This window comes from Cebus imitator, unplaced genomic scaffold, assembly GCF_001604975.1.
Source record: "Cebus imitator isolate Cc_AM_T3 unplaced genomic scaffold, Cebus_imitator-1.0 Scaffold50, whole genome shotgun sequence".
Classification (NCBI taxonomy): domain Eukaryota; kingdom Metazoa; phylum Chordata; class Mammalia; order Primates; family Cebidae; genus Cebus; species Cebus imitator.
In genome coordinates, this window is record NW_016107365.1 from 5,716,574 (window position 1) to 5,728,846 (window position 12,273).

A 12,273-nucleotide genomic window follows, 5' to 3' on the forward strand; every position below is an offset into this window, starting at 1 on the left:
AAATAGATAGACCACTAACCAGACTAATAAAGAAGAAAAGAGAGAAGAATCAAATGGACACACAAAAAAAATGATAAAGCGGATATCGCCACTGGTCCCACAGAAATACAAATTACCATCAGAGAATACTATAAACACCTCTATGCAATAAACTAGAAAATCTGGAAGAAATGGATAAATTCCTGGAAACATACACCCTCCCAAGACTAAACAAGGAAGAAGTTGAATCCCTGAATAGACCAACAACAAGTTCTGAAATTGAGGTAGCAATTAATACCTTGCCAACCACAAAAAGCCCAGGACCAGATGGATTCACAGCTGAATTCTACCAGAGTTACAAAGAGGACCTGGTACCATTCCTTTTGAAACTATTCCAAACAATAGACAAAGGGGGACTCCTCCCTAACTCATTTTATGAGGCCAGCATCATTCTGATACAAAAATCTGGCAGAAGCACAACAAGAAAATAAAAATTCAGGCCAATATCCCTAATGAACATCCGTGTGAAAATCCTCAGTAAAATTCTGACAAACTGAATCCAGCAACACATCAAAAAGCTTATCCACCACAATCAAGTTGGCTTCATCCCTGGGATGCAAGGCTGGTTCAACATAAACAAATCAATAAATATAATCCATCATATAAAAAGAACCAATGACAAAAACCACATGATTATCTCAATAGATAGAGAAAAGGCCTTCAGTAAAATTCAACACCTCCTCATGCTAAAAACTCTCAATAAACTAGGTATTGATGGAGTGTATCTCAGAATAAGAGCTGTTTATGACAGACGCACAGCCAGTATCATACTGAATGGGCAAAAGCTGGAAGAATGCCCTTTGAACACAAGCACAAGACAAGGATGCCCTTTCTCACCACTTCTGTTCAACATAGTATTGGAAGTTCTGGCCAGGGCAATCAGGCAAGAGAAAGAAAGAGTGTTCAAATAGGGAGATAGGAAGTCAAATTGTCCCTGTTTGCAGATGACATGATTGTATATTTTATAAATATACATCATCTCAGCCCAAAATCTCCTTAAGCTGATAAGCAACTTCAGCAAAGTCTCAGGATAAAAAATCAATGTGCAAAAATCATAAGCATTCCTATATACCAATAACAGACAGAGAGCCAAATCATGCTTGAAATTCCATTTACAATTGCTGCAAAGAGAATAAAATACCTAGGAATATAGCTTACAAGTGACATGAAGGACCTCTTCAAGGTCCTACAAACCACTGCTCAAGGAAATAAGAGAGGACACAAACAAATGGAAAAACATTTCATCTTCATGGATGGGAAGAATCAATATGAAAATGGCCATACTCCCCAAAGTAATTTATAGATTCAATGCTGTCCCCATCAAACTACCATTGACATCTTCACAGAATTAGAAAAAAAACTACTTTAAATTTTATATGGAACCAAAAAAAGCCCATATAGCCAAGACAATCCTAAGCAAAAAGAACAAAGCTGGAGGCATCACACTACCTAACTTGAGACTATACTACAAGGCTACAATAACCAAAACAGCATGGTATTGGTAACAAAACAGAGGCCTCAGAAATAACAACACACATCTACAACCATCTGATCTTTGACAAATCTGAAAAAAACAAGCAATGGGGAAAGGACTCCCTATTTAATAAATGGTGTTGGGAAAACTAGCTAGCCATATGCAGAAAGCTGAAATTAGATCCCTTCCTTACACCTTATACAGAAATTAACTCCAGATGGATTAAAGACTTAAATGTAAGACCTAACACCATAAAAACCCTAGAAGAAAACCTAGGCAATACCATTCATGACATAGGTATGGGCAAAGACTTCATGACTAAAACACCAGAAGCAATGGCAACAAAATCCAGAATTGACAAATGGGATCTAATTAAACTAAAGAGCTTCTGCACAGCAAAAGAAACTATCATTAGAGTAAACCAGCAACCAACAGAATGGGAAAAAATTTTTGCAATCTACCCATCTGACAAAGGGCTAATATCCAGAACCTACAAGGAACTTAAACAAATTTACAAGAAAAAACCATCAAAAAGTGGGCGAAGGATCTGAACAGCCACTTTTCAAAAGAAGTCATTTATGTAGCCAGCAAACATATGAAAAAAAGCTCATCACCACTGGTCATTAGAGAAATGCAAATCAAAACCACAATGAGATACCATCTCATGCCAGTTAGAATGGCAATCATTAAAAAGTCAGAAGCAACAGATGCTGGAGAGGATGTGGAGAAATAGGAATGTTTTTACACTGTTGGTGGGAGTGTAAATTAGTTCAACTATTGTAACAGTGTGGCAATTCCTCAAGGATCTAGAAGCAGAAATACTATTTGACCCAGCAATCACATTACTGGGTATATACCCAAAGGATTATAAATCATTCTACTATAAAGACACATGCACATGTATGTTTATTGCAGCACTATTCACAATAGCAAAGACTTGAAACCAACCTAAATGCCCATCAACAATAGACTGGATAAAGAAGATGTGGCATATATACACCATGGAATACTATGCAGCCATAAAAATGGATGAGTTCATGTCCTTTGCAGGGACATGAATGAAGCTAGAAACCATCATTCTCAGCAAACTAACACAGGGACAGAAAACCAAACACCACATATTCTCACACATAAGTGGGAGCTGAACAACAAGCACACATGGACACAGGGAAGGGAACATCACACACCAGAGCCTGTTGGGGGGTTTGAGGGCTAGGGGAGGTATAGCATTAGGAGAAATACCTAATGTAGATGAGTTGATGGGTGTAGCAAACCACTATGGCACGTATATACCTATGTAACAAAACTGCATGTTCTGTACATGTATCCCAGAACTTATAATTTAAAAAAGGATTCATCTATATTATAGCATGTTTCAGAATTTCTTTCCTTTTTATGGCTGAATAATATTCTGTTGTATGTGTATACCACATTTTGCGTATTCATTCATTGGTCAGTGGACCAATGGGTTGCTTCCATGATTGAGCTATTGTGAATAACAGCGTTAGGATCATAGTTGTATAAATATCTTCTCCAGAATCTGCTTCAATTTTTTGCATGTATACCCAGAAGTGGAATTGCTAGATCATATGGTCATTCTATTTTTATGTTTTTAGGAACGGCCACACCATTTTTCACAGAGGCTGTAGCATTGGTATTCCCACCAACAGTGCACAGTAACTCCACATCCCTGCCAACACTTTTTACTTTGTTTGGTTGGTTGATTTTTGCTAGTAGCCATCCAAATTGTATGAGTTGGTCCAGTCTGTTTTAAATAAGCATGCTTTGGTTTTGTAGTCTGAAGGAAAGATTCTGTACTAAATTGAATTCAATTATTTCTTCAAAGAAGAATACTGCCCACTTTGATTCCCTTAAGGATATTTCTGGGACCTTCAGAAAAGTTTATAAATGCAAACAGGTTTGTCATTTGTGTGAGGACTTTAGATTTCAGTGCTCTGGGGTTTTTTGAGATTTGGACAGCTGCTGAGGTCCAGTTTCCCCTGGTTTAGGAGATCTATTCTTCACAGAGCAAATTAACTGTCAAAATTGCATAAAAATGAGTGTTAATATACTTAAACCTTCCAGGCTCTTTGAATAACTTATTACTTTAAAAATATACAGATATGCTAAATACTTTCTATTTTTAAAGCAAGTCTGTTTAAGCAATCACATTTGGAAAACTTCATTTCAGTTTTTGATAGACGTAAAAGAAATACCATATTTTATTTTAGAAATATTATTTTAATGTAGATTTTCTGCCTTTTATCCTGCTTCCCTCAATTAATTCTAATTAGTGTTATGGTATTTTATAATAGAGACATTAGAATTTAAAGAATTTTAGTGTTCATCTTAATACAGTATTTCCGTAAAGTGTGTAATGAGAACTGCTCACTGGTGTCATGTTGAGGGTGGGGAATTCTGTTATTAGGAAAGTTTGGGAATGGTTGGGTAACAAATTTACACAGTGTTCTTTATAACAGGCTTTGCACTGTAACCCTCCTACTCATACTTCACAAGAAGTGTGAGACAGAAACTTCCAATATTTATGTGACCGTCAAACCTTGTCCTCTCAGAGAACTTGTAGGACCCCATGTTGCATATTACACTTTGGGGAACTGCTGATCCAGACAACTGCCTGATAAAGAAAGGGGGGAGCTAAGAGTGGGCCCCTTATGGGGCTTGAGTCCTCATTTAATAACATTGTTTTAAGGCCAGGTACAGTGGCTCAAACCTGTAATCCCAGCACATTGGGAGGCTGAGGTAGGAAGACTGCTTGAGCACAAGAGGTCTAGACCAGCCTGGGAAACATAGAAAGACCTGGCTATTATTAGCCAGGCACGATGGTACATACCTGTAGTCCCAGCTACTCGGGAGGCTGAGGTGGGAGAATCGCTTGAGCCTGGGAAGTTGAAGCTGCAGTGAGTCATGATCATAACACAGCACTCCAGCCTGGATGAAAGAGTGAGGTCATGTCTCAAAAAAATAAACAAAAAACACAATAACATAACTTTATGATGTTTTATTTTACTAGGTTCCTGTTTTCAGGAAACTTACATATATTGATGAGCATAATGGAAAACAAGATTGAATGCCAGGGGGAAACCAGCTACACTTAGCTTGCAAGATATGATTAGGCTAAGCAATAAAGAAAGGAAATCATTTCATGAAGGCGGTAGTTTTTGAACTGCACCTTAAAGAATGAGAATGTCTGCATACAGGTAGCTTAGAGGGTTGGAGGGGAAGAGGCGTCTTTAAATAATAAACACTTAACATCAGAGATTTGGACAGGCTGGGATGATGGGTCAGTTTCTATTTCTTCATCTCAAAAATGTGCTCAGTGTGGAAAGCTTCATGGAAAGTTCCCCACTCAACCCGACCCCACTCCAGAAGGAGTCCTATGTAGCCCATCGTGCCTGACTTGGGAGGGAGGTGTGGCATCAGGGATAAAGTTGGGCACAGTTGTTCAGTCAGCTGGCAGTTGTTCACCGTATGTCTTCTGTGTTGAATGTCTCCTTTAGTTCCAAGCTTAAGAGGGGAAGAGGGCTGTTATGAGCCCCTCTGCCCAATCCCAGCACACTGCATATCTGCAAGAACTTTAGAAGATCACAAGTCTACTGCCATGGGGGCTGCCTTCTACACACCTGTGCTGTTTCAGATCCCTATTTCCATCACAGGCTCCCATTTCCACCAAAACTAGCAGATGTAGTGGGTATGTGTTTGGGCTCGGGCGTAGCATTGCATAGGTTTGCTTTGTTACTGGGCAGGTGGCAGTTTTCTGATGTACCATTGCATAGGTTTGCATTGTTACTAGGCAGGTTTCAGTTTTCTTATCTGTGAAGTGGGGATTTTAAAAGTACCTCCCCTATACAATGTTTGTGAGCTTTACTGTGTGATAATGCATCTGCAGTGCTGGGCACATGGCTGACAGAATAACGGATTAACCATTATTGTTGCTATGATTACTTTGTCAGCACACAATCGCTTTAAAGCTGCATAAATACAGTTGTTAGAAGAATGGACTCTCCCAGCATCCAGAAGATTCTAGAACATTTTGGGGAGGAGGAGCTATCCATGATCTTTTGATTGAGGGTGGTGATGAGGAGTAAAGCAAAGGAAAAACAGAATGTTTGTGTGGTGTGGGAAAACACCGAGAGAAACGTGTGTGTGTGGGTTGTATAGCGTGGGAACTTGTGTAGGAAAGTTTTAAAATGGTATGTAGTGGTATCAGATACGTGTGTTTGTCATGAACCATCAAAGGAGCGAAAAGGAAACAAAAACTGTTTTGCCAGAATAATGCTCATATGTATAATTATTTATATTTTACATATTTGTGCAAAATATCACACACAATGATTGTGCATATCATTGACTACATCAGATTCACTTTGCTGTGAACATTATTTAACAGCCACTTCGATAAATGTAGTTTTTAGTCAACTATGTGTCCTGTAGGTTAGTATGATGAGTACAGCATCTAAACAAGTATTTATCAAGTGCTTATTACAGGAGATACTGTTAATGTCCTGGGTCCCTGGACCCTTTTCATCATCTCTGTCCTCTCCCCACCTGGCTTCAGTGTGCCTTTGCTTTACTTGGCCAGCACCTACAGCTCTTCAGAGGACTGCCCTCAGGCTACTGGAACTGCCTTGCCTTTTGGTGCAGAGAACAGGAAGCGCCTACATTCCACCATTACCCTCAAGAGCCCTCAACCAACAGTTGGCATGGGGTTATGAAAGCTCAGCACCTTTGCCCTGGGCTGGGAAAATTCCGAGGCATAATTTATACTCCAGAGTTTCTGAAGCTTGCTCCATGGCCCAATACCTAAAATTGCTGCCCTGCTTCCATCGCCCCCTCCCCGCCCTGCTCCCTGATTTCCTTACTCTTTGATAAATGCTTTGCAGCTGACTCCTTATGGCTAGGTCTGTTCCTGGGGAAACTGAATTGAAACCACTGAATATATGTCAGATTCTGTCCTAAAACTGGTGTAAACAACTCATTTAATGCTCAGGACACTGGAAGGTGGTTATGATTCCCCTTATTTCGTGGAGAAGGAAATTGACTTGAGTAAACGAGAAGCATCATGTACTTAATCAGAGGTTGTTAGAGCTTCGTTGCTTTGCCTGCTTTCCTGCCGTCCTGGACCACTGATGTCTTATTTAAGTGGGTTATATTATCTTTTGAAGTACAGCCACCATCCTAGGGTAGTTTATTGGAACAAACAAGACTACATTTTAAAATTATTACTCATATAAATCTCATCATTGATGAAAGGTCTCACAACAATTCTCTTTACTTCAGAATGTAAAAGACAATTTAGAGAAGAGGTTATAAAACCATTTTAGTGTAGGAAAAAGAGTTACTGGGATACTGGAATGACTAGGAAGAAGGCCACTGCATTTAATAAGACCTCAGTGAGAGCACTGTATGAGGCAGATGAAGTTAAGGAGTAAGGCACTCTGGCCTCTCCTCTAACAAGCTTTGTGACTTTTAGCTAGTTATTTAATCTCCCTGAGCCTTAATTTTTCATCTGTAAAATGGAGTACTATAATGTCTACTTTGTAGGATTGAAGTAAAGATTAAATAAAAGAACAAAAGGACGTACAGGAAGTTTTGAGCACGATGCCTCACATACCGTAAGCACCAAATCAAGGTGGTTTGTTCTGTTTTGCTTTTCATTGAAACGAAATCCAGCACAGATTGTGTGGCATAACTCCGTAATTTATTGGAGAAACAAAAGTAAACATGGATGATGCTATAAACAGCTGCTCTCGGACCTTCTTACAGGCCGCACCTGGTATGTAGGCCCCACCCTTGAGAATTGCTGCTTTAATTCAGGCATGGCCTTCCCATTGTAGATATCGATCTGCCATTTTCCTGGCAATATCTGGAATGAGCCAAGCTTTTTACATTTTTCCATTTACCAGAGGGCAGTAATAGCCATAGTATTATAACTCTGCCCCGGAATAATCTGTTCCCTAGCCAAACATCTTGCACATATTCCAGGATGGCTTTATAAGGATAGTACAAACTTGGAGTTTCACTTTAACTCTGTATTTTGAAATTATTGTATATTCACATGCAGTTGTAAGTAATGATTCAGAGAGACCCTCGTGCCCTTCACCAGCTTACCCCAGTGGCAATATCTACAAACATCTAATTTTAAAGAGAATTTTTGAATAAGTATTCATGTTTTTCATTTATGAAAGGGCACAGAAAAATCTCCTTTGCTTTAGTACGACTACAAACTAAAAGAACAAGTATCTTCCTTCAAAAAACTTACCTGAGCTTCGATTTGGGGGATGAGAAATCTTGAGATACAGAAAGAGAACTTATATGTGCACATGCTTTGTTTTGCCCCAGAATTAGAACTAAGAGCCCTACAAGGATGTTTTCAAACTTGGAATGTTTCATTGTAAAATTCTTATGTCTCATTGCTCAAGTGCTGAGATTACTCAAGGGGTTAGAATTATCCACTTTTCCAGTCATAACCATGACATTTAAGACATCGTACCTCTTGTCTCTAGCAGAGGTGGCCCCTATACGAGGACCTGTTTAGGGAGGAGAGCCCTGTAAACATGTGGTAAGGATACCTGTGGCTGAGAACAAAAGCAGAAAAGCCAAATGCAGTCAGTTGATGCACATTTCCTCAGAAACAGCTATGGCAGAGGCTTTCCATTCTGAAAGGCACTGGGGTAGTGCCGTAGGGTCGTTCAGATTCTGCTTTCAACTCAGAGGTCTTTGGAGCTCACTTAATGGTGTTTCTGGGGCTGATTATACACAGGAAGTAGCTGTGTACAGTGTCTGATATGATCATCTGTTCTATGGATAGGATGGCGGTTTATTTATTTTGTGAAATATTCTGATTTTACTGTTAATTTTTAAAGTAGGAAATGTCTCTCAATTTCCAACTTCATCATCGTTCTCCCTGCCCTTTTTCCTTGAGTTTCTGAGCATCCCATCCTCAGCCTCTTTTCTGACCACCTTCCCATCTTTTCTTACTGTTCTCATGGATTCTCCCATCTCACTCTTCTTCCCTTTCTCTTCCTCTCAGTTCTCCAAAAATAAATAAAATAAAAAAGAGGGAGAACAAACAGAAACATAATTTACTAAAACATTTGTTTGGTTAAAAACCTTGCAATCATATGTTTAATTTAATTTCTTTTATCATCTTCCAAAATGCACGCCTGTGAGAGCCGTACTCCTGTTTGCCTACTGGGCATTTGTGGGTATTCAGTGGGAATGAAGCATGGTCCATTTATGAACAAACATCTGTTTGTCTTTATTTCTGGGCTTGATTGTGCCATTTGGATGAGTAGTTAAATGTATGTTAGTAATTGCCACTTTAAATATTTTAAACTAGGTAGAAAAAGGGAAGGTAGAAATGACTATTATATAAATCAATGTTTGGAATGCTGCCATAACATAAGGCTTGAGGAGTTAATGATGGGGGAGAAAGACTTTTTTAACCTCTATATCATCTGTGTACAAGGATGAACCTCACAATGGCTCACATGAGCCACCAGAAGAGACAGCTGAGTGGACAAATAGAATATAAGTTACCATGAGGTCAGCCCGAATTTAAGGAACCAAGGCATGGGGGTGCTATCAGTGAAAAAGAAAACCAAATGACAGGTCATGGAAGGCTTCAGACTTTACTGCCAAATAAGCAGCTAAGCAGAGTGGCAGTAGGAGGAGGTGGGAAGGAGGAATAGAGAGTGTGTGTGTAGTGGGTATCCAGAGATGAAGAAAATAGAAGTGGGGTTGTGACAGCACATCACATGGAGCTTACCTGTCCCTGATGGCCTGGGGCTAGTTTCTGAAAGGGCAGACTCCTCCCACCAAACAAGCCGTATGTTGTAATTCAATATCAAATGTGTCTGTAAAATCATTTGATGAACTCTGCCAATCCTATGGATATGACACTATGCTAGGGGAATATATTCATTGTCAGTTCAGCATGGCGTGGGAGTCTCTGTTATCATTTGCTGGAAGGAAACACAATGTTAAGTAGGGGGAAATGCAATCTTACAAATATAGCTACAGTTTGATAGCAATTGTATATGGGGCTGATTGCTTTTCAATGTGAGGAAATAGGCCCAGTAGGATTCTTCTAATACTCTGGTTTTGCCTCTGCAATATTTGTATGTGTCTGTGAGCAATATTATTTTTCTCAATTAAGGTATATGCTTGTAGCACTTTCAAAATGTGCTGGGTGTCCTTTTAAAGATGCAAGATGCTCCGTTTTATTCTCAGGGGAATTTCTGTGTACTATTACCCTGGGGATAGAATTCCTTAACATAAAACAATAATAATAGCAGTGAAAACCCTAAATACTCCAAGGGTGCTGCTCACACTTAAGCAGAGAAGCAGCGTAAGGTGTACATGTGTACAATGAGATTAAAAAAAGAAAAAACTCATTCTGTGTGGTAGTTTGTGGGGCATTGAAAAGAGGTCAAGAAATAGACAGTAAAAAAGATATGGAAAGGAATAATAACCATCTCCTGTTTCTTCTTTCGCAGTTCTGTTTTGAACCCAAAGTGGATGATGCCATCAGAGCCGAACCACTGAACAAAGTCTGTGAAAACTTCCCATCTTCTAATTGACCATCAATTAAGAGAAGATGGAAGACTCTTACAAGGATAGGACTTCACTGATGAAGGGCGCCAAGGACATTGCCAGAGAGGTGAAGAAACAAACAGTAAAGAAGGTGAATCAAGCTGTGGACCGAGCCCAGGATGAATACACCCAGAGGTCCTACAGTCGGTTCCAAGATGAGGAAGACGATGATGACTACTACCCGGCTGGAGAAACCTATGATGGAGAGGCCAATGATGATGAAGGCTCAAGTGAAGCCACTGAGGGGCATGATGAAGATGATGAGATCTATGAGGGGGAGTATCAGGGCATCCCCAGTATGAACCAAGCGAAGGACAGCATTGTGTCAGTGGGGCAGCCCAAGGGAGATGAGTACAAGGACCGGCGGGAGCTGGAATCAGAAAGGAGAGCTGACGAGGAAGAGCTAGCCCAGCAGTATGAGCTGATAATCCAAGAATGTGGTCATGGTCGTTTTCAGTGGGCCCTTTTCTTCGTCCTGGGCATGGCTCTTATGGCAGATGGTGTAGAGGTGTTTGTCGTTGGCTTCGTGTTACCCAGTGCTGAGACAGACCTCTGCATCCCAAATTCAGGATCTGGATGGCTAGGTGAGTGTGTGGTGTCATGGAGACCAACTCTGAAACAGGCTGATTTGTTAAGCACAGTTAGCAACATAGAGAATACTTTTCATCTAGAGCATTGCATTTTTTTCTAACAAATTTTTTATTACAAAAAAATTTAAGCATACGAAAGAATCAAAATATTTGTATAGTGAACACCTGTGTATACCTACCACCTGGATTCTGTAGTTAATATTTACTATATTTTCTTTATCATCTATCCATTCGATTTATTTTTATGCATTTAAAAGTGAGTTAGAGTGTGTTTTAACTTGTATTTTTATCATCTTTGCATTGGTTTCTCCTTTATTATGTTCTGAAGCCACTCCCTTGGAAGTTAATAATGCTGTTATATTCAACACAGCATTATTTCTAAATACAGAGATTAGTTCTATGAAGCTCTGACAAATAGGATTTCAAATTTGATGTGAATACAGTCATTTAAATATTTTAGGACCCTGATAACTTTAATTTTTTCTATTATCTATGTGTATGTTTGCTTAGATTTTCAATCAGTCTTATTCATAGAATTTTCTATAGTTGATTTTTTAATCTTTTTCAAGGTGTGTAACTTTGTGCCCAAACTAGAAAAACTTCATTTCTTTATATATTTTAAATCATATAAATATTTAAATTATGTGTGTTAAAAATAATGTGACCTCTCTATAAAATATCTATACAGAAGATTTGATTTTTGTTTTGAAGTTACCATGCACTCATGTTCATATTTTTACAAAGCTGTAGTTAGCACTCTCTGAGTTTGTGCAAGGGAAAATAAGTAGGTAAGAAGCAGGCATGCGGTGAAATATCCCCCAGCAGTTTAAGGATCCACTGCAAACACTTGGTATAGAAAATCAGGAGGATTCCCAAACTGCTCTTGCAAATCCTGCCTCAGAAAACATGCTTATGTGTCTATTAAATCTATGTGTTTCAGAGTCTATGAAAGAAAGTAAAAATACTTAGTACCTATGTTTCCTTGGGACTTCCTTAAACTAAAGCTTCAAAAACAAAAGTATACAATTCTTTTTGTGGAAACCTAGTAACTTTGTTAAGTAATGTTATTATCATTGATGCTGAGAAATTTTCTGGGTGATTAAAATTAAATGCCATATCCTAACTTGCTCTATGACAACACAAGAGAGACAATCATGGGTGAGAAAATGATATACATCTTTTTATTCCTTTAACACTTGTTCCTTTTATATGACCCACTCCTAGTATTTGTTTCTTTATGCTTAGCTAAAAGAAATGGATCCATGAAAGTAGATTGTGTAGGTTGAAGGGGTGGGAGTCAGGAGCATATTTTGCATATTTTGCTGATACACTCATTTGTGTGTTCCACTATCAAACGCAGATATCACCATGCTTCAGAGGAGGGTCCTTGGTCATTCGTCAAATTGGCATCTCAGCAGATCGGTTTTGCATCTAGCTCTGTATTTCATTTTTGTTTTTTTCTTTTGGTGAGCAAGTATATCCAACTGTAAGCCTAGACATCAAAATATGTATCGAGATTTTGCTGAAGGAATATATCAGCAGAATGTCTAAAGA

The 12,273-nt window shown here is 38.9% G+C and overlaps 1 protein-coding gene across 1 annotated transcript in view; it reads left to right on the forward strand.

Annotated features, from left to right (window-relative positions):
• The window catches only part of SV2C (synaptic vesicle glycoprotein 2C), a 249,318-nt gene that overhangs the window by 40,549 nt on the left and 196,496 nt on the right, over nt 1-12,273 (forward strand). Inside the window, exon 2 of the mRNA XM_037738201.1 lies at nt 10,033-10,713. Coding sequence (XP_037594129.1) covers nt 10,134-10,713 — 580 coding nt within the window. The 5' untranslated portion in view covers nt 10,033-10,133. The remainder of the gene's footprint in view (nt 1-10,032; nt 10,714-12,273) is intronic.